The sequence below is a fragment of the Halichoeres trimaculatus genome, unplaced genomic scaffold (assembly GCF_033239565.1).
Source record: "Halichoeres trimaculatus isolate MK-OKI-2021-1 unplaced genomic scaffold, fHalTri1.1 fHalTri1_scaffold_3, whole genome shotgun sequence".
Taxonomy (NCBI): Eukaryota; Metazoa; Chordata; class Actinopteri; order Labriformes; family Labridae; genus Halichoeres; species Halichoeres trimaculatus.
Window position 1 is genome coordinate 33,932,386 of NW_027437181.1, and position 24,022 is coordinate 33,956,407.

The 24,022-nt window shown below is 40.2% G+C and overlaps 1 protein-coding gene across 1 annotated transcript in view; it reads left to right on the forward strand.

The window, feature by feature from the left end:
• Positions 1–24,022, forward strand: part of LOC141787544 (solute carrier organic anion transporter family member 3A1-like) — a 47,443-nt gene that overhangs the window by 11,038 nt on the left and 12,383 nt on the right. The window contains exon 3 of the mRNA XM_074666030.1: positions 23,220–23,318. Coding sequence (XP_074522131.1) covers positions 23,220–23,318 — 99 coding nt within the window. The remainder of the gene's footprint in view (positions 1–23,219; positions 23,319–24,022) is intronic.

Consider the following 24,022-nt stretch of genomic DNA (forward strand, 5'->3'; position numbering starts at 1 on the left):
TTAATTTTTGTTGCTCTCAGCCTTTAGTTGTGTTTGCCAGCCGTGATGTGATTCTGCTGTTCGAGTTTTGGCTTCAGAAGACAAGTAACAGGTCGATTTCGGTTAATCTCATGAATTACTGTATCAGATCCGGGCATTGACCTAAGTTTTTGTTGAAACCAGGGAGCAGACTTAGGGCCATATTGGAGGCTTTTTCAATAACGTTGTGAATGCCTTGACTCTGCTCAACAGTTTAAGTGTTGCTGTTTTTGAGTCACACCTGAAAAGCAGACCTGAATCCCACACTGAGGTTTGGTGACACATCACATCATTTTCTGAGCCAATCAGAAAACCTGTGATGGCTTAATGAAACACACATGGAGGTGTCATCATGTTATTAAAATGCTGATTAATTTCTCACTTTAAAAATTATGCATTAACACATTTTCTTTTTCTCATTAGCACGTTACAAATGAGTGCATTTTCACAACACAACTACAAACATGCCAAGTTTTAATTCTTTTTTAAAGAAAGTCGATAGCTTTCTTCTTTTACATCCTGTAGTTGTTGGAGTTGGGACAGCTTGTTTCTGTATAACTGTGCTGCATAGTAGTGACATAGTTCTGACCTGACCAGATAATGAGTTTGGCCTGTGGATGGAAATATCCCTGACTAATAAACATGTTAGTGATGAGTGAGGGGAAGCCCAAATCCATCAATATTTGTGCTATTTAAAACTTCTCTCTGCTATGTTGTGTCCTCATGTTGTAATAATAGTTAAGTATTCTTGCAGCAGGTGGTGAGTAACAAATGATTGAGTAACAAACGCACAGATCACTGTTCAGAAGAGTTTGTTCTGCCACCATTGTGGTTTTCTGTTGTGTGTGTGTGTATGTGTGTGTATGTGTGTGTGTGTGTGTGTGTGTGTGTGTGTGTGTGTGTGTGTGTGTGTGTGTGTGTGTGTGTGTGTGTGTGTGTGTGTGTGTGTGTGTGTGTGTGTGTGTGTGTGAGTGTGTGTGTGTGTGTTTGGGGTTGACAAAATCTGATCGTGTAGTCTCTGTCATAAGTGTCCTTGAGTATTTGTTCCCAACTTTAGTGAACGCTCGTTGTACAGCAGCAGACGACCACACTTATACTTATCAAAGTACAAACCAAAAGGTCGACACAACACACATCACAGTCTGTCTGCCAAAGTTACCAAGGCAACAGTGCAGAGACAGACACTGAGGCTACCAGTATGTGCTTTCTTCTTCCTCTCACAGCTCAACGACCTGCGAGGAGTACAGCTCCATTTGGGGATATGTAGAATGAGACAAAGACCAAAATAAAAAACACACTTTCTTATTGTTCCCAAGAGACTTTCCATCAGTAATTAAGTCCATTAATTTGGAGTCTTTTAACACAAAAACATTTTGTCTTCTGTTACTGAGAATAGAAAGACAGCTGATGTCATATATTCCATTTGTATAATCAGTAGGGCTGGGCAACGATTAAAACTTTGAATCGTAATTAATCGCATGATTTCCCTGATTAATCATAATTAATCGCATTGTGAAAGTGCCATAACATCTGTCATGCAAACACTAAATCAGTATTTTTTATACAGTAATAGTTAAATCACATATTTAGTGCAAATCAAATTTACAAAATGTAAATACAAAATTAAAGCTTATTGCCACTGTCAGGGCATTAAAGTGATACTCCGGGATGGAACAAGTTGGGTCCTATCACAAGGTTTAAGGCAGAAATTACCCCTACAGCAGTGTTTTTGTGCAGCAGAAGCCCAGGGCGCTCGCACCAAACACCCGGGGCCATATTTTACTTGACCAAAAACACATATAAACGAACTCCCACCGAAAAAATCTGATATCGGTCTGCATTCACGCTTTATTTAGAGAATTTTCAGCGCGGTGCTTTCACAAAAAAACACAGCTAAATAAGGCTCTAGTTCTCATCGTGACTCTTCGTCCTGGCAGACTACCTGCGTTTGTTTATATCTGGCACGCCGTGCGCGCGGACTGATACACTAAGCGGCGAGCGCCTTTAAAAGGCAACTCCGTTTTTTTGCCACCTGGACCTTATTTATAGGTGTGTGCATGCTCATATACTCACTCAGACAAACATCGTGCAGCTCGGAGTCCTTCAGAAGTTACTTAGATCCAGCTGATTTTAGCCGCACTTAGCGGGGGCCACGGCAAGGGAGCTTCAGCACGGGACATAATCTCTGCAAAATCGCTCATTTCGGCTATATTTTTTCATCCGTCGCTATCCATCGTCATCACAAACACACTTCTCTTCTGTTGCCATAGGCGAACACTGTCCACAAGCGCACCACCAGTTCGCATTGAGTCGTGGACGTGCTCCTGTTTGTTGTTCTCGAGCCAGCTCTTCGTCTCTCTCCCTCTGCATACTTCTTTCATGGAGCTCCTCGTCCGTGTACTCAGGCTCAAACCGGTAAGGACAACCGTCAAACTCGAAGTCGTAGTCTGAAGACGGTAGATGAGCTGACTTTATGATAACACTGGCAATGGATGATAAAATATAGCCGAAATGCCCCTCTTCTCCATGCTTGTTTTGGTTACTCATCGTGTTTTTCCGCCAATTTCACTTCCGGTCAGCAACAGACATTTACAAAATAAAAGCATGTGAGCAACATGCACTAACGTGCGATAAAATATTTAACAGCGTTAATAGGTTGATGGGTTAACGTGAAATTAACGCGTAAACTTGCCCAGCACTAATTATCAGCATATCAGACTGTGTTACTCACAAACATGAAGCTGTGGTGGTTCAACAAAACTGTATTGACAAACAGAAAACACACTCAGAAATGGTCTGAGGAATCTGGAGACTCTTGGAAAAGATCAACACCAGGCCTAATTCCATTTTCTTCAACACATCTTAACATCATTGTAAGGAAACAGACATCAGCACTAAACATCAGGAGGAAAGTGAACATCACCAAGCTAAATTGTTGCATGAAAGGTTTCGTATTAATAAAGATAAAAGTACTCTTTTGACTTTTATCATTATATTATTAAGTAATACCTCTCACTGAAAATACAGCTGTTGTTATTAGGGCAGGTACTCATGTTTAAAGAGGTTAAGTGCTTTTTTAGGCTTTGCACTGTCCCTCAGCCACCCTGTGGTAGTTTCATGTTCAAAAAAGTCCCTAATTTTCTTACTCTGGGGTTTTGGTAAGCTCTTTGTGTAACGCTTCATTTAGGCCCCGTTTACACAACTTTTTATCTGAAAATTCTAAAATGCAGTGAAAAAAAAATCTGTGTTTACATGGAAACGCAGAGGGACTGAAAATGCTGTAGTCAGCATGCCAGGCCTGTAGTCGACACTATAACTGTCTTGTCCAGAAGCTGCTCTTGGGAGATCTCCACTGAAGTAGAGTTGGGCCAATCATCTGGTGTATTGGAGATTATTAAGTGCGACAGTGGAGCAACAGATGCACATTTTGTTGAAAGACAGTCAGCAGATTCAGCAGATTCAGCAGCACAAGCACAACACGGTTGTTAACAACGATGGTAACAACTGAACTGTTGTCCTGTTGTATGTGCTCGCGCAAAGTGGAGTGTGACGTCAGCTTTTCCACTAAAAACGCCGGCTAGCTGTTTGCAAGGCAACGGTGTTGGCAGTGTTACAGGAAAATACCACTCTGGAGGCCGTTTTCAAAAGTTTACGTTTTAAGTCAGCTGAAACGCCATTTCCACGTAAACACGAGGCTAAAACGCAACAAAACTTTTGCGTTTCACCCTAAAACCATTGTTGTGTAAACGGCCCCTTAGCTGCTGTCTCTTTAAGCCTCACCACTCCACAAACCCTCTTCTCTCTGATTGGCCTGTCAGGGCAGACCTTAGTGTTTGAGGACCTCCCCTCTAACTTTTAACGAATCAGCTTGGAGGTCCTCATGTGATGACCTCATCATTTCAGCAAGTCTCGTAAAGATTTTGTTCTGATTTAGGAACGGACTGGTTTACAGGATTTTCAAACTATTTATTGGTTAAAGTTAAAATGAGATCAATAAGAGAAATAAACATCAGCCAGCTGAATGGCTCATCATTCGCTGATGAGCTGATTTCTGTCAACAGCCACATATCACCTGATCCATCAGTTCATCCTGACTACTCTGTCACTTAAAGCGATCTCCTTTATCTTTAAATTTCTGACTTTATTTATGAATATTTTAAACTCTTCAGTCATCTTAAAAACACTTAGTTAAACACTTAGTTTAACGTTCACTCTCTGCGGTGGCATGAAATGTATCATCTGACGGTAGAGCCTAGGTGGATGGCTTTGGAGTGGTCAGGTTTGTTGGTCTATACATTGGTTACACACACACACATGGTTATAACATTTAGAAAATCAGGAAATGGAAACTTTAGATAAATGAAAAAACAAACAAACGAGAAAATCCCAGGTTAATTTGACTAAGACCATTTGGTTTCCTTTTCTATAAACAGCTGATTAGTCCTTGAATTTATATTCTCTCATTCCTCTAAGGAATATTTAATCTATTTTAATCATCATTAATGTGGACTCTAAAAATCTGTAATTTGTTTGTTTCCTCTCATTTGATCACAGAGATTTCCATCTTAAAAGCTTAAATGTGACATCAAGTTGATCTGTTGAATCTTCCCTTTGAAAATTACCAACATCAAACCTTCTCAGCCTCTATGGGGTTAAGTAAAAGATTAAATGTTTTTTTTTGTTTTTTTTTGACAGTTCATGTGGTCATCACAAGGGTCTGCTTTTTCCTGAGAAAACAGAAAATACAAGATGTTATTCTTAGCTACCATTTTGGCTAATTGTAGCTCTTGTGCTAGTTTCTCTGTCTCCTCCTGGTTTCAGTGCAGACCTCTTGCAGGGTGAGAAGTCCTGCGGTTTGTTATGTACATGCTTTGATCTGTACAGTCTCAGCCAGCAGCACTCAGAGCCGAGGAGAAGAGAAGGGAGGGAGGGAGGGCTGGACAGAGGAAGGAGGAGAGGAGGGCGAGCAGAGAGCAAACAAGGCTATCGCATCACCCGACAACTTACCCCACCCCGCGCCTGGCTACAGGCGAACCCATAAACAACCAGATGTCTGAACTTTTACTCTGTTTCTTTGCGTTTGTAGAAAATGTAGAGGAAGGAAATCATGAATGAGTGAATATGGTGCTGTGCTTCTCGATTTCAGCCGAGACTGATAACTGATAACTAAGCCTTTACAACTTTGATGTTCCATAATGACACAACACAAGAAAAATGAAGCAATAAAATCTAAGAATACTCATCATACATTATTTTTTAATGCGCTCCGTCGTAATTCATCATCAGGAATATTCTGTGTTTAAATCCCCTTCATGCTCTCCATGTAATGAACCCGTGTTCTCTAGTATTTCAGAAACTTGAATTTGGATAAATCTTTTTTGGTCTGTGACAAAATATTCATTTATTTTGTTACAACAGGTAATGCATCTGCTGGATATTTACTCACATGCAGGCACAAAAGTCCTCAAACAAAGAAATAATGAAAAGTACTTTGCAGGCAGATCTGGAGGGATGAAATTCATTTTGCTTTGATCTGAAAACAAGCTAAACTGCTAATTGGACTGTAAACAGGGCAGTGCATTGGAAATGAAGTCTCAGCTGGAAGTCACTAATGCTCAGCAGAGGACTTCACTGGAAATACAAAGAAGTTTGCTGTTGTTCCCAGGGGCTTATATCATGATCAGATGTTAGCTAATGGATTCTGGGATGTGTTGTTGCTGTGTTGTGGGTGTGTTCAAAGGGATCTTACAGTTCCCAGTTCTGTTCATAACTGTAGAGCATCATTTCTAACTCAACACACTGCCCCACCATGAGCTGCCTCAACAACTCTACAAACCACAAGAGATGATAAATGAACATCAATTTTATCTTAACAGAACTAGCATCTTAGTAATACACACTGAAATATTGGAGTCCCAGTGTGAAATATCACATTGCATAACAGCGTTGTGGGAGCAAAAGGCATAACCTGTCAACACACAACAGACACGCCACATACATCCAATATGATTCTACTGTACCGGCACTGACAAAAAAAAAAAAAAGAACTAAAGTAAATTTGTCTTTATTGTTGGGACCCTAACGACCGACTCATACTATTTCTTCTCTGCTTATTGCGTTATGACTGTGTGCTGTCAACTCACACTGGCTGCAGGTTTCGTCCATTGAAAGTCAACTGGATGTTTCAACATGGTTCCAGTGCCCGACTTCCTGTTCTGCTCAATCTACTCTGTGCATGTTTCTCTGGCATCCTGCAGAAATAGAAAGCATGCATATCTTATCTAGAGGGCTCCAGCATGCTGGTGCTGACATGCTCCAGCATAAGCAGAGACATAGTGAGTTAACACATTGGGCTCTAATTTCGTGGCGCAGGGGGCGCAAGCCTGGCGCAGCCTGCGCAATGCTGATTTCGTGCGGCGCACCGCCGTGCGCTGCCAATTTGACAATTTGGTAGACCGTTTGCACAGAGATGGGTGTGACGGCATTCCAGGGGGAGTTGACGGCGCACCAGGGGGAGGTGTCGGCAGATTCATGTTGGCGCAGTGACAATTTTGTTTTTTTTGAAAGCGCGCCAGCTCCAGGCGGAGCGCACCATCTGCAGCTGTAATTTGGTGACAGGCGCACATGTGCGCACATGTCATCAAAGCATCAGAGGCAGGTTTCCAGAGTTTCACACACATTTTAATGCAATAAACAATCACAGCAATCACTATTTAATATAACCGTCTGAACCAGCATATATTAGCATATATCTATATTCATTTTCCCGTTGCATCTGATGTCAGATTAAAGCCGTTTGTCATAATGGAAAGTTAACCTGACGACAGCTGGAAGTTTGATGCACATCTTACAATTAAACAATAAACAGCCTTAACATCTGATACTGAGTATATATCTGGTTCTCTCATTTCATTTAATTCAAAGAAAAGAGGGAGAGAAAAGACGAAGAAAAAGAGACCAAATAAATGTTTGTCACTCAGGATTTACCCGTGATTTCCCATATTTCTCTGTTTTAGTCTTTATTTTAATGTGATCGAAAAAGATGAAGTACATTATTGTAAGGAGGATGAGGTGGACACTGGGAGAGTATACAGTATATCACCAAAGGTTCTGCTATTTGGCGATGACAAACCAGGAGTGCAGGTGGATCAAAAGTATTCTGAATGGATAAGCCAGCTGTGTAACTGTCTCTTCATTTTGTACTCCTATTAATGACAAAGGAACAGATTAAATCTGTCCCGGGAGCTGGCCCACAAGGTGACGCGCTTCGTGTCCTCTGATGTGCTCCGCAGTCAATTCTCCTGCTGCAGGCACAGCGGCTCTGACCGTCTCCGCAGCCGGCTCTTTCCAGCACACTGTTTCTGCGGTGCTGAAGATCACTCAGACCAATCAGACGCTGCACCTCGGCCGCAGGGCATTTAAAGGCGAGGAGAGGCGCTCATTTGATTAGTGAAAACAGCACTCAGCTGTGTTAAACCCACTCATGGCTTTTCTCCTCCCTCGCTGCCATTTGCGCGGAGGGAGGCGTGGATGCGCAGCTCTGTGCTCCTCTGCGCCTTGACTGCGCCTCTCTTGGTAATGCAGGAAACTTGCAAAGTGCGCCGGTCACGCCCTGTGTGCACGGCGAAGGCCGGCGCAGGGCAGGTGCGCTTGCGCTTGCGCCTGGTCTACGAAATTAGAGCCCATTGAGTTGAGTTGAAGCCTATCAGATCTGGTGCTGTGGCGGGCCGGGGGCAGATCTAGTGTGACTCTGTCGTTAGACTTTCAAGAGTTGACTTTAAACTGTGTCATGGATTTTACTTTTCATCTTTCTCTGAGCTTTATTCTTTCTTTTTAAGATCGATAAGAAAATTAAAAACCAACATTTTTTAGAGACATGAAAGCAATATGGATATAATGCATTCTGCATTTGTGAAGGCAGGCGACTCAACAGTTGCAGAGGTTTCATCCCACCACCAAATGTATCTACTGCACACAGGAGGTCTAGATAAAAAAAGAAAAAAAAAAATCCTCACTGAGGTTTAGACTTTGAAGATTTATGTCAGAAACTTAAGAGCAAACTGAAATGCATGTGCCTTTTCAAATCCAGGTTCCAAATAGGGCTGCAACGATTTGTTGACATAATCAACTCATCGACCATAAAAAATTCATTGACATAATTTAATAATAGTCGCTGTGTCGTATTATTGTTTGAATTGTTGTTGTCATATGGTGAAATCAAATACCAAGGGGTAATGCCCATCTGTGACTTCAGTTCACTGCATGAGGCACCACATTAACAGATACTTTTATGGGAAAAGATCACTAAGTTCATACATGAGGAATAGAGATGAGGAAAAATATCTGCGCCCCGACAGCAATGCACGCTGACGGAGGCTCTGCATCTCCAGCTTGGACAGCCTGACAGCTCCCAGTGTTTAGCCCCTGATAACGTGAACAACAATTTAATTATCTTGTTACCTGCTTCATTCATTTTGAGATTTCTATATTTATTTATTTATTTTGTATTGTACTTATATTTTTATGTCATCATGAGACAAACAAACAAACATGACACAGGGCAGACCAATCAGAGGTGAGAACCTAACTCTGAGTAAATGCAGTGAAAATGCAACACACAGGTTGAATTTTATATGTCTGCACTTTGTAAATGCCAAATTAGGTTGAAACACAATATAATTGTGATTTATCAACAACTCGAAAAAATTACCAATAGATTGGTTGACATTAAAAATGATAATCTGTTGCAGCCCTAGTTCCAAAACGAGACCAGTTCTCTGTACACAAGCCTGAATAGATATCATAACTACAAAGCAATCATTCATTCTATCATAACTTTACATTATTGAGTTTTGCGGCGATGCTCACTCTTCAGTGCTCTCTGTCTTTGGGGTGAGAGAAAATTTTGAAAATCGACATTTCAGGATTTTATGTCCAGCAATATCAAAATCATGATTCTTTGTCAAAAAAATTTTTTTTTTCTTTCTCCAAATTCAGGTTCTTTATTTCAGCCTTTTTTTTATAAACTGAATTGGACAAAAGTTTCCACTTTTCTCCAGCAGAGGGTGAAATGTTACTCACTGACTCAGGTGATGTGCATTTTATGGGAAAATGTGGCTTCTGATATAGTCTGTAGACATTAACATCATCATTTAACTTTTTCACATGGTCTGGTGTTAAAAAAGCAAACTAAAAATTGCAAGTATCATAAATTGCAATTCTATTGGAATAGGCACCCCGGAAATCGTAATAGAATCAAATTGCGAGAATAGCGAATCATCCCAGCTCCTCTCTGTCCTGACCTTGTCTCTGTGATGATTGGTCAACGCTGCTCACACTGTCTTTCGTTCGTTCACAGCAGCTTTAGGGGGACAGTATGACAGAGTCCTTTCTTACAGCCAAACCGCAAGGGTCTTAAACCACAGCATTCAGTCAGTAGTCAGTGAGTTTATTATTTTATTTTATTGCTGTGAGATCTATCTCTGACTTGGTGCTATGTCCGCTGTTGTGTGTCCTGACTCAGAGTACCTCGGCCTGCTCGTCCATTTAGGACTTTTTTCTCTCATAACATCCCCCCAGCTTCTTCCTCTGACACTTACAGATAGTCTATTATCCTCTCTCCACACCACCCCCTCTCTGTTCTCCATTTTTTGACAGTCCAGGCATATTGATTGCCATGGTAACCTCCTACAATGTGATAGCTGGGTTGTCTGTTGTGTCTCTTGTAATTGCATAGATCCCAGTCTTCATACAGCAGCCTGCATGTGTCATTCTCTGCTTTCTGGCTCTGCTGCGGCTCTCCAGTCTTTGAGGAGAGGCATTGTTTGACGAGTGAGACGTGTGAGAACGCTTTGTAAGAAAAACTCCTGAATAATGTAGTGTGACCGAGAAGCAGTTAGGTGATGTTTAGCAAACATCTAAACAAATAATTAAATATTAAAGTCGCAGCTCTCCACAGGCCGGATGATAGAGGGAGAGGCTGCTTAGCTGTGGTCACATCTTCACCTCACATGGATCAATACTGCCTGAAAGAGCGACACTGAAAATACTCAGGAGCAAACAAGGAAACACGGCTCAGCTGTCTCAACAGCATGCACCTGTCCTGTATCTGCTCTGTGTCAGTCCTATAGCACTCTAACGTCCAGTACGTGGCTGTGAGTCTGTTCAAGTCGATGTGAAGCTGCACAACAGGCAGCCAACTGTTAACAACAAAACAGAAAGTGTTTTTCACTCAGCTGGTCATCAAATCATTATCCTGGCTGTAGAGAGCTGAACAAATGGATTAGAGTATGGTAATGCATCCGCTCAGCTTCCTCTTGGCTTCAGCAGACAACATTACATCACCCGCTCATGGCTTCCCTTCATTAGCTTCCTGTTGCTTTAGAAATGGTTTTGAGATTTTACTAATCACTCAGAGGATTTCAAAGCAGACAATTGTCCTCTAATGGAGTTTCTCTGAGTCTTTCAATCTGACCTTAACATCTTCTTTGCTGCTCTTTCTCTGACATTCATCAATCTCTGCCCAAACACTGCAAGGTTTGGTCCAGAAAATGTGTAGAAATATATATGAAATGAGCGTATAGTTTGATAAACCGGCTCTATCAGTATATCGCAGTGAAACAGGGGTATACAAGCATGAATGAGCCTTACACGAAACAACGTCTCTTCCGTTCATTTTCTCTGTGAACAATCTGTTTGGCTCAGAATCAGTGAAATCATTTAAACCACTTCTTAAAATTCACTTTTATAGACTTGTCTTAAGATGATATGATCCTTTTATTACCTTGATACTTTATAACATTGTTTTCCATTTGCATTGTCTCATTTCTTAAGCTTTCACTGCTCTATCTTTATTTCCTTGATGAATTACTTTCATTTGAAAGTTGTTTTTAATTTGATTCCTTTCTATCATTTTCTTTTAATATATTTGATTGCTCTCAGACCTTTTAGCTCTACTCATTCCCTGCTGTGTTTTTATATTCAATTTACAGCTTTTTCCTCTCTTGCTTCAGCTCCATATTAACTGTACCTTCACATTGTCTTTCCATTGGATTTGTCTCTGTTGCCTTCTTTTGATTTAGTTGACTATAAAAACACTTTGTAAACTCATACTTTTAAAGGTGATATGTTGGTAGGAAACAGTTGAATTTAAAGTATAACTTCAAAAGAGCTAATGTAGACTAAACATGCTAAGCTAAGTTAGCACAAAAGCTTTATCTAAAAGTGACTAGAATTGTTCAAAGGAAAAAGCCTTGTCCATCTGAGCCCTGTCTTTATAAAGCAAAGAAAAATTAGCTACTCACCATCATCAACATCATCATAATCATCATCATCATCATCATCATCATCATCATCATCATCATCATCATCATCATCATCATCAGTTTAATAGCATGCTAAATAAAGAGGTCCAGTCAGTACCGGATGTCCCTGCATTTATTCAGTAAACAGTTACTTGTTGGTGCAGTGTTGCCATATCGCTATTAAGTTGTTGGAGCACTGTTCAGATCTTTTTCTAAATATGACTGTAGCCTAACCAGTGGTAGTGGAGACATCTCATTGAGGGTTAGAATGATGGGCTGGCTAATGAGAGATGGACTCATAATACTTTGATCATTGTTCTGACAGATAAAAACTGCAGCCAGTTTTTCAAATAGTGTTCATAGGGGCTTGGAAAACAATACATTTGAGAAAAAAAACTTTAATATTTTAATTATTTATTTATTTATATTAGGTCTTGTCAGTACTAAATAACTGGACCTGTGATTGATGTAGTGATGACTGTAGCATTGTTTCGGTTAAAGAAGAAGAAGATGGTGTCCTGCCCTTGAGCTCTGTTAGCTTCAGTGTAACGCTTGAGCCAAACAGTAATTGGATTATTGATTGCTGTCCACAACCTGACTGATATCACCCACCAAGGTAACCAACCCTTCTACCCATTATGTAGCTCAAAGAGCTAACATGCGTCATGCTCTTTGTCTCTTTTGCCGCAGTGTCAACCACAAAACGAACCTGAAGGGGTCAATTAAAAGTATTGAAATCCATTACCCTCTCTAAAGTAGATTATCAAATTATCTATTCACTCTATTTTTAGGTTAAAATATATCAAGCAGCAACGGGCAATCCTAAAATATGTCCAGCAAGCGTCCACTTGTAAACACTCAGACAATCTTTACATGTACAGGAGGTATTTTGTTTCATAACCCATTATTTCAAAGTTATTAAACTTACAAGTTTTGCCAGTTTAAAGCCATGGCTGACCTGACTGACAGTGGCGCTAAAGAGTCTAAAATCTCTTTACCTCATTCTAACTCAAACAAGGCTTGGCTGAGTAAAGCTTTTTCAACGTGGCCCCATTAACAAAGGGCTTCAAAACTGTATCAAAAGCATTAGTGGTTGAGAAGGACACTGCATCCTTATATTGTACAGTCTAGTTATAAACCAAATCAATTATAAACCATTACTTTGTTCTTACACTTCATTTCAGTGTGTTCACAAGCAGTTTTAACCTGAAATTTTCATATTTTCCGCCTGAAACAAACAGCAGCCTGTCCGGCCCCAACCCCTACCTTTTACTGAACCTTTTTGTATCTGTCAGGGTTTACAGGGACCTCTTTTAATCCGACTGAAATTTTACAAAACATTGCTCAATCTGAATGAATTTAGGAACTCAACTTGCAATAAAAAAAATAATTGTTGTGTCCCTTTATTTCTCATTTTAAATAATTAACAACCAGTGATCACTTTAATGGGCAAAAACAAAAATACAGTCTGCTTTGTTTCCTTTTCATTTCCCCAAAAAGTAAAAAAAAACACTATGAAAAACCAGACAACAATGAAATCTACTTATCCACACAACAGAGGCTTCATCTCCTTTATGTGTCCAATGCTATGATGTGGAGCTACTGAAGGTATGATCAGACTGGAACAAATCATACCTTGTGTGAACAGATGAGACTGTTTTCATTCAGAAAGTGACTGGAAAAAAAAGTTGGCCAAGTGAGCTGCCCTTACATTAGAAGAATATTAATCTGCAGATATTTTTCTCAAAACAATTACATTGCTTAGTTTAATAATGTTAATTGTTGTATTTGTAATATTTCCAATAAAATGTAGGCTTGGAATGATTTGTTAACCATCTAATTTGTTTTTGTCAACATTTCACTCACTGTTGTAGCTCTTATTGAACTGATGTTGTATTGTAAGTAAATTTTCAGTAACCTAAATCTAGTGAGAACCTCTCAAAGTGAGCTAGAGGAATTTTGAAGGCCTGTGTCATTAATGGTTGCACATTGCACTATATAACATTACAGGAGTATAAAGCACAGCGACCAATAGTAAATAATGGCAGAGTAAAGAAAAGAGCAGCATGAGCCTGAGGGGTCACACTCTGCAGCCGCTGGGTCAGCTTCCTCCCTCGCATCTCAGCCTCTATTCATGGCTGTAATGCGTGTAATGAAGCGCTTTGAGCGTCCACTGCAGCAAAATGTTTGTTCTCCCGCGGAGTTATTACTCTTCCTCTGTAGGACAGCAGAGGAAGGAATGGACGCTGACTCAGCACACACTGTCCGTTCAGTTTTATATGTGCACCTTTTAGGAGCACCTATGCCAAGATACAAAGTGCCAGTGATTGAACCGTGCCATAATGTGAGTCTGAGTGAGAAATTATTCATGCTGTGGCTGAGTGAGCAGGTAGAGAAGACCAACCTCTTACTGTATGACCTTCCCTTTGCTGCATTTATTACTGGGAGACCTACTCTAACAGCATGTTAAGAATCATTTCATGATCTCTGGATTTAAAGATCACATATAAAAACAGATTTTACAACACACACAGGCCACTGCTGCTAAATCACATTATTATTATTGTTCCAGAAGTCTCTACAAACTGTGTGATACAGCTACTGTGAGGGACCACAGCCACTGTTTTTTATAAATCCACATCTTGTTATGAATCAGATCTGTGTATTCATTCTGAAAGGTTTATCTTGAGAGATTACAGGTTTTGGCTCTGAGAGACTTTAAATTCAAGAAACTCACACATCTGACAAATATTCAATATAACTTGTCAGACTCAGGGTGGGTTTAAAACAGGGCTTAACTTGTTAAGCACAATGAAACTCAAATAAATAAATAAATTTGAGCACTTTAACAGGAGTGTTACTGCTGTGTTTTTGACTTTTGGAACCAGCCTGGGATTCTGTTGAGCACTGTGTTGATTCACAGACTCAGACAGTGGGTGGGTGTCTTTGGATCTGTCTTGGACTGGTTTTCTCCCTGTTTGTCTGGCAGAAAATGTTCTGTCACTGTTGGTGAATATGCCTCCTCAGCAGAAGACCTGTCCTGTGGTGTCTCTCATGGTTCTGTGCTGGGCCCTCTGTTGTTTTCTCAGGACTGGGGCATCTTACAAGATCACTGTGAAGATGATTCACATACTTTCCAAGCGGATTACTATCAACTGTAATTTCTTTTTAAACCCACAAAGTCTCTAAACTGTTTGAATCTTATGAGGCGTCAGAAGACTAATTTTCTTCAGCTGAGTAACGATTAAACTAGAGTTTGCTCTTTGCTCCTGATCATGTTATGTCAGAGGTGAAGAGAAGTCTTCTTTACTCTGTGCTGTTACACCTGCTGTCTGTGATCATAGTGTCTAAATGAACCAGCCCAGAGTCCGGACCAAGCCGTTCACTTTGATTAGAGACACACCGATCCAATCCTGGTATCAGGCTTCAGAAAGTTAAACATGCTAATAGTGACAAAGGGCTGATCCATAGGGCTTTTATTCAACTCAGTTGAATGCTCTATGTGTTTGTCAATGCCGTAAGGCTGGTTTATTTTAGCCTGGCAGAACTGAAATATCATGAAGGAAGAAAACTAAACAACTGCTCAGCAGTTTGGAGGTATTTCATGCTTATTTCACCAACAACTCTGACGGCAGCTTTAAATATGTGCAAGTTTAATTACTCACTTGTTCTCTGTTGAGGTTAAAAGTTTAACTTTGTTTCAAAACCAAAAGAGTCTACGTTTAAAGTTGTGGCTCCAAAACTTTGGAACTGTTCCCCCATGGAGAGTTGTAAACACTGAATATTTAAAAAGCAGCTAAAGACCAGACCACTGTTTATACTTGCTTTCTTCTGATCTCTTTGTCTGTTTTAGCTTAACCTATCTCTGTTTTACATCTTTTTAAAAATGTCTTTTAGTCACTTATAGATTGTGACACACTTGTGACCTCTCACCTTTAGACGTGCTGTACAATTATTCAAAGTTATTTACTGCCTCAAGTGGACACCTAAAGAACTACAGTTTTTGCACTTTTGTGCTGGCTTAATTTTAAAATACAAACATTATATACAGAATATCAATACTAATTTTTATTTTACACTGATGTTTAAATGTTTTAGTTCATGTGTAAATCATCATGCCATGTTACCACAACTAAATCTCTGGGTGTGAAAATTTGGATCCATTGAGTTTTAATTTTCTCCATGGATATCAGTCATGTGGCCCTTTAAAGAATGCACGTATTCTGAGACAATTGCATCTATATTCAAGGGTTGAAAAGTGTTGGTTTTGGACCCTCTTGCATACCTCTTTAATCCAAGGTGACCCAGCCGTACAGCCTCACAGTGAGGAGAAAAACTCAAATCCTCGTGGACAGGCTCTCACCTGGAGTGAAGTGTCTCTACCTGCCATCTCCAAATGTCTGGGTCAGACAGGCTGCCAGTTTCACACAGATGTCTGTCCTCTTTAAAGCTCTGAGCCCCCATGTGTATGTATATGAATTATACATTTCTTCTGCAGCCCATGACTTTGTTCTACAAAATATAAAAGAAGAGTGGATCAGATTGAATTTAAGTTATCCTCTTTGTCCAGTGTGTCCTCTGTGTTTCACCTTAACCTTTATGTCTTAGCATGCTGACAGTGAAAATCCTCTGAGGTTGTCTGTTGGTGCACAGTTTCTGTATGATATTGAGCATGTGCAGCTTTAACGAGCTCATGGTGTAAGTTTTAGATCAATAACATGTTTAATTCCCGCAAATTAAAAGTGTTCTGTCCTCCATGAAACATTTTACACTCAGCTTTGGTAATATTGACCAGCATCCCCTGTGGCTAACACACTACTATTGACAAAGCCTCATACAACCCCACTTTAAATAAACTAAATAAAACATCACTTTTAAATTGCTTGAAGTAGTTTTCAAACTTGAAAGGGCATTTTTTTAAGTTGTGTGGGCTAAACAAGTTATTGCTTGAGGAATTTATATCCACCATATGTCAGTCACACTTTCCAGAGCTACTCATGAAATAAATTGTCTTAAAAACGAGTAAATGATAAATATTTAGATTAAAGGTATAATTGGTAGTTTGATTTACTGCCCCTGACTTAATGCATGTTTCCGAGTTTAGCAGTGTACAGGTTCACACTCAGCAGACGAATGGCAGAAAAACTACCCATACCCTGATTACTGGGAACTACTACTCCAGGTAAACAGAGCAAGAAAAGAAAGATGGAGGCTTTCTGTTCTTTTTCTGTTCCCCTGCCTCTTAACTACAGCTCCTCTCCCTCAGCATTAGGCCTGTCCCCTCTGACCCCATGAGGTACTTGGCTCTGGGCTGTTGTCTGGATCAGAGTCTAATAAACTCTTACCACAGGTGTCAAGCAAAAAAAATTGTGATATTTAGTAAGTCCTAGAGAAAATGTACATGTACTATTTGTATTACAGCTTTACTCCTGGTATCGTGTCACAGGTAAAAGTGGATAATGCTAGCATGACAGTTGCGAGTACTAACAAAAGTCACGTTTGTTTGTTTTTTAGCTTCATGTTTAAAGTTTTGGTGTTTCCTTACCTCTAAATGAGACATGACTTGACATAGTGCAAAACATAAAATGATGTGCTGAGTCTGTCTTTCAGTCATTCACAATCAAAGTCGAGAATCAGCGGCGCTCTGAGCGGGGCGCTGCTTGGGAGGAGCTCTAAGGGGAGGGGGAGGAGGGACTTGGCGAAGTCCTGACGAGATGCTACATCCAAATTCATGCTAGTTTTTCACGACTGCCAACCCTGCCTTTAAACATGAGATATATACCTTAAAATATGACAGCAGTTTGGAGCATTTTAAAGTTGTGAAGCAGTCTCTACAGATGGTAGAGCATAAATACAACAAAGCTCCTAGAATGAACTGTCATATTTAATTGATTTTGTTTGTTTTTTATGTTCATTTTTATTTTTTTTTCTAATTAGGGGTCTATAATTAGTTTAGTCAGTATTATAAAGCCATTTAGCCAAATCCCTTACGTATTACCTAAATAAATGAATAAAAAACAAACCTCCATATGCTTCGAGAGTTCACCACTGAAATGTGTCTGAAATTTACTTAAAGGTGCCAAATGCTTCACATTTGATTGTAAATATATAATAACATGAAACATACATGGCTTCTTATTAACTCAGGGTTATGAGCATAACTATCCACACAATGGTGATCCACCACTTTGAGTGTATCTGATGTGTCCTTTGGCGTAAACTCTGAAAAAGTCTTAGAGTAGAATTTCAGAATAAAAAGTGTATGTTGAAGATCAGGTTTTAAACCATCCATTGATTTCCCTGGGCCCTTGTTTGACCAAGCAGTAGATTAATATTCTCTGATTGTGTCCTTCCTACCTCTATATCACTCACAGAATACCCTGCTTTACTTTGTCCTACACAAACTTGGCAGCCACAGTGACAAGCAGTTAGGATAACTATCTGAAAACTTTAACTCAGATTATCAATTAACAAATAAATTAACTTCAAGCGCAGTTAATCCATTTATATTGTTCAAAATTAAAAGATGATAACATTGATGTAAAAACCTGTTGAAAGTCTGTCCCCAGATTCATCTTACATGTGAGGGCAGGGTTTGGGTCCCTCCTCTTTCTTAGCTTAACAACCCAGGTGTTGATAGTGATTGAACATTATTTTGACTGTAAAAACAGAAGGGGTTTTGTAATCAGAGGAGGAACATTTTGGAAAGACTTGCTGTCAGGTGAGAAAACTGTCAAACTGCTGTTGGTTTATATGCGCTATGCTCTAAGAAGTCGCCCCAAAATATCTTGTTGTGGTTTGGGGCTGCAGTATAGTGATAAAAATATCATCGTGCTGGGTGAAAAATCTACACACACATTCTCTTACCGCCGTGATCCCTCAGTCATGTGTGACAGGAAGTGGCCTCAGATGTAGCAAACAGGCTGGCGTCAGTGCTGAATGTTTCTCCTGATGCCCGCCCAGCAGCTGTTCTGAAGGATTACCATTTCTCTGTCCTTTCTCACAGCATCACAAAGCTCCGTCATCCTGCTCTGTGCTGCTGCTGTCATCTGCTGAGTCGCTTTAAAGGCCACCTCAGGCTCTCACCTTCCTCCAGAGCAGAGCTGACACACAGGTTTAAAAGGAGGAGAGGAGAGCAGAGGAGAGGAGAGGAGAGGAGAGGAGAGGAGAGGAGAGGAGAGGAGAGGAGAGGAGAGGAGAGGAGAGGAGAGGAGAGGAGAGGAGAGGAGAGGAGGGTTTCAGTTTGTTGTAGCAAGAACTGCCTGGGACTCAATATTTCACTCTGTGTGTGTGTGTGTGTGTGTGTGTGTGTGTGTGTGTGTGTGTGTGTGTGTGTGTGTGTGTGTGTGTGTGTGTGTGTGTGTGTGTGAGTGTGTGTGTGAGTGTGTGTGTGTGTGTGTGTGTGTGTAGTGCCTCCCTGCACCACATACATTATGGATTAGTTGTGTTGTCCTGCGTTTGTCTGTGATTTGATGGGAGTGGATGGCAGAGCAGGAGATGGGAGTGTGTTCATTGGTCTGCTGTTGGCTCAGCCCGGCTGTAACCCCAGATCTGCTCTGTCACCTGACTTCAACCTCACCAGCATCAGTGACTCTGCTGGAACGAACAAAAAGCATCAAGCCGAGAGAGACAGAGACAGACAGACAGAGAGCTGTCTGAGTGAGTCAGTCTGTCCTCACCGTTAAGTGTGGATCCAGAGCTGGCTCCTTTCATCAGGATGACATGGCAAAATATCACTCTGTTTTATCCGTTTCTGCTTGTCTGTTCTAAGAATCATCCACCAACTCTACGTCTGAAAGTTTGTGTCATTGTGGATCCAGCTGTGCTTTTACTGAGCCTGTTGCCATTTGCCTATAGACATCCCTCCCTCTGTCATGACCCAGCATTTATCCACAGCAGTGGGTTAAGTCAGCAGGTGGTTGATGAATGAGTGCATCCTTGTCTTCTTGTGTTTAACTTGTTTATTGTGGTAAAACGAATGTGTCTGATAACAGTGATTGATCTGTACCCGAATTGCTTTACTTTCTATAATGAGACTCTAATTCCATGTTGTGGATAAAACTGAGCGTGCTTTGAGGGATTTTCAGAAAGAGGCATTTTAGATGTAAAACTTCTGTGGTTGGAAGAGTTTGGAGGTAATATTGTTAGAATAAAGTCATGGTTTTAAGAGAGTAAACTTGCATGAAAAAAATCCAAATAAGACAAAAAAGGGGAACATTTGTAGGCAATGGTTCCCCTCCAGTTTAGGGTGTTACTTAGTTGACTCCCAAGTACCGCATAGAGTGTATAATATCATGATGTGGTGTCCCTGATTTCATACATTTATTTCTGTTACAAAGTTTTAAATTTCAGCTGCTTTATTTCCAGAAACTGAGAGATGCAGAAATACAATCAAAAAATAGAAATCCCCCTCCAGCATCCGGCTCAATGTCACTAAGACTGAAGTCCTGATTGTTGCTTCTGAAGGCACTGTCTGTAATGTTGCTAGCTGTATTGGGTCACTGAAACCAAATGTTTGCTCTAGCCTGAGAAATCTTTGTTTTTATCTTTAATCAGGACATGCACTTTGATAAACACATCCTGGCCTTGACCCGCACTTTCTTTTCCCATCTTAGGAACATCTCAAAACTGCGATCTGTTTTATATTATTCAGAACTGGAAATTATTATTCATGCCTTTGTATCATCACGGCTGGATTATTGTAACTCACTTTTTCTGTGTCTCAACAAAACATCTATTGACTGGCTTCAACTTGTTGAAAATAGAGCTTCTAGACTTCTGTCTAACACTTCTAAACAGTCTCATACTACCCCAGTCCTGGCATCCCTACACTGGCTGTTGGTAAGCTACAGAATTCAGTTTAAGGTGCTCTAACTTACAGAGCCCTACAGGGTCAGACACCTGAGTACCTTTCTGAGCTGCTTCACGTGAACACGCCTGGCAGGACGCTAAGGTCAGCGGGTCACAATCTTTTAAGACTGAACACTCGTTGTGACTGAGCCTTTGAGTCAACCGCACCCAGATTATGGAACGCTCTCCCCCAGACCCTGAGAGCCGCTACGTCCGTCACTGATTTTAAAAAGCAGCTTAAAACATACCTGTTCAAGCAGGCATTCCTTTGAACCTGCTTGACTAACTTAGTTCAAAAGTTTCACTTTATGAAAACATGTGAGTGCGTTTTTCTGTGTGTTGTATGTTATTTTGCCTGTTTCAATTTTTTAATTTCTGTAAAGCACTTTGTGAGCTTTCTCTGTGAAAGGTGCTATACAAATAAAAGTTACTTACTTACTTCCCACTTGATATAGGGTTTAAAGGCTGGTATTGATCGGAGCTACATTAAAGGCAGGTTTAGCAGTCCTGAAAAACTAGCATGAATTTGGATGTAGCATCTCGTCAGGACTCTGCCCCTCCTCCCCCTCCCCTTGGAGCTTCTTCAAAGCAACGCCCCTGCTCACATGCATGAGCGCCGCTGATTCGCAGCTTTGATTGTGAATGACTGAAAGACAGAATCAACACATCATTTAATGTTTAGCACTATGTCAAGTCATGTCTCATTTAGAGGCAAGGAAACACAAAAACGTTAAAACGTGAAGCTAAAAAACAAATAAACAAATGTGACTTTTGTAATTACTCACAACTGTCATGCTAGCATTATCTACTTTTACCTGTGACAGGATATCAGGAGTAAAGCTTTAATGCAAATAGTACATGTACATTTCTCTAGGACTTATTAAATATGACGAATTATTTTTGCTTGTCAGAGCCCCTGTGGTGAGAGTTTATAAGACTCTGATCCAGACTACAGCCCAGAGCCAAGTACCTCATCGGGTCAGAGGGGACAGGCCCGAGGTCGAGTGAGAGGGGCAGTAGTTAGAGGCAGGGAAACAGAAAGAGAAAAGAAAGCTTCCGTCTTTCTCGGGAACACGCATTGAGTCAGGGGCAGTGCGCGCTGGTAAAATGTACACCCAGGAGGATTGGTTTTGGTGATTGGTTTAACAGATTAGATCCTAATCGATGTGATTGGCTGATGTTTCCTGGGTTTTCTCCTGCTGTAGATAGCGGATATTATTCGCTGCCATTTAAAAACACATCATGTAATGCTTGCCATCGAGACAAATAGATCATTTTAACCAGTATAACAAAAAGTGTATCTTAATCAAACTACCAATTGTACCTCTAATAATTCTGAACTGAGTCTAGCTTTTAGTTTGGATGAGGTAAAGAGGCAGCTCCTCAGCCTTTACAGACAGCTACAGGATGTCCACATGTCAGCCGAGTCTTATACGGGCAAAACTCCCACATTTGATAACTTCAAAAATAATAGGTTATGATGACTGGGCTGTCACTGAAGCCAACACAGGCTGTCTTTTAGCCTGTTCTTTACCAGAGAAGACTCAGCCTCCCACAGTCAATTCAGATTAATAATTCTAAGGACAGGATGATGTGGGTGAGCTTGATGAATGAGTATTTAGTCATTCATGAAACCTTTAGCAGATTATGACCATACAAAGTTACATGAAGACTTTATTCTCTTAAATCCTCTTAAAATATTGAATTCATGTAATATTTGACTTTAATCTCATGAAATTATTAATTTGTGTTTTTGATGTACGTCTTTATTCCTGTTAATATTTAACTGTATTCTAGAAATCAATTATTTCTCTGCTCTTAAGTGGTCTGAATTCTCCATCCTTTGTGGTGGCCCTAAGTGTTTAGAAATGGAGTTAAAAGAAAGCCTCCCTAATGTAGATACTTCTGGTTTCCTTCCCTCTCAATCACAGTAAACTGAATGTCTTTGTGTTGTGGACAGAATGAGACGTAGCAGACATGATCTTTAGCTTTCAGACACACTGTCTGTCATTTTTCCCCACAGTCAATTCCAGGCCACACTGCCTTTCATCTAATCAACAACCACAGCAGAGGAGAACTTGTTGCAGCCCAGGATGAAACATTTGAGTCTTTCAGAGTGAGATTTGGGGTTTTATTGATAGAAATGTATTGACAGGGCACTAAAAATCAAGGCTGGTGTCAGATTTATCACCAACAGCACGGATCATTTTATCTCTGACAGAAGCATTGACCGGCACTCTTCATGCAGCACTCCTCTGCTCTGGGCTCTGTTATTAGCAGCCAGGCTACTGGAGGTCACTCCCATTGTTCCACTTACCAGCAAAACACACACACACACACACACACACACACACACACACACACACACACACACACACACACACACACACACACACACTCACAGCCCTCCTCTTAGCCTCTGGACCGAAACAGAGCAGTGGAAGAGAAAATAACGGGAGCTGCTGCATCAGTGCTTCTGTGCTGCTTACAATAAGAGCCCATTTCCTGCCTGATTATTTATGATCCTCTGGGATAATTCAGTCTAAGATCAATGGCGCTGTGCAACCTATGAGCTGCATATTACAGTGACAGTCCATAAATCTGTCAGGAGGGGGTATCTGATGAAATTTAAGGTCCCTTGGCATGAATTCAATACTTGTGCAATACTTGCTCCTGCAACAACAGAAAGTGGTCTGAAGCTCCATTTCACCATTTATGTCATGAAGTGACTTTGGAAAGAGACCTTTCACAGTCCTGACACAATGCTGCCCTCTGCTGAAAGACTAGGTGAAATGCATTTCAGGTATCAGCGCTGTGATAAAAACCTGTTAAAAAGCTTTTTTGTGTGTGTGTTGACTCAGAGTGATAACTTCAGATCATAATTACCACCAAGAAAACACATGAATTTAACAAATGAATCTATCGTGTACAGGAATGTTGCTTTATCTGCATTTATTCTGAAGTGCTCCTTTAATTTAGTTAAAATTTTTCTGATGTTGCTTCAACTGTCCTGACCAACTGTTTCCTGCCTCTCTTTTTGTCTCACAGGTATTTTATTTTCAACGTTAGTGTTTGGGCCGGCCTGTGGCTTCATCTTAGGTTCTGTTTGTACCAAAGTCTATGTTGATGCCGTCTTCATCGACACCAGTGAGTTGGCTGTGCTCTTTTCTTGTATCTTTTATATTCATAAACATATTTTTGAATTTCTTTTACATGCTTTAAGAATAATTAAAAACACTGTAAAAGTTAAAAATTCTATTCAACATTGTACATGTTTAATAATATCTTAACCCTCTGATGCATGAACTACAAGGCTTGTGTCAAGATTTTTCTCTTAAAGTGTTTATTTGTTTTCTTGAAGGAATGGAATTTTTTTTTCTTGTAAATTACTCAGTTTAAGCAGAAAGTTACAGACATATCCACTCCAGTGGACCACATGTGCCTGGGCATTCAATCGAAAACAGTAGAGACTAAGATTGTGTTTTTGGTAATTCCATGAATAATTACCTCTTGTTATGATTTGCAAAACATTTTTACATTTTTTTTTTTTACACATTTTTAACTGTGTGTATGTTATCACTGCAGAGCTTTTTATTCATCAATGTCTGAAACCATCTGAAAAAAAGTAAAAAAAAGAAAAAGGGGGGGGGGAATAATCATTTAAATTTGTCATGCCCTTAGAAGAATAAAAACACCTGATGAAAAAATCTTGACACAGGCTTATCTGAAGTTCCACCATAGACACTGACTGCATTTAGAAGAAAATGACTTTAAACTGCAGACTATGCACCAGATTGTTCCTCTGGAGTCTGTTTTGGTCTCACTGACCTCTGACCCCCACTGGTTTGTCC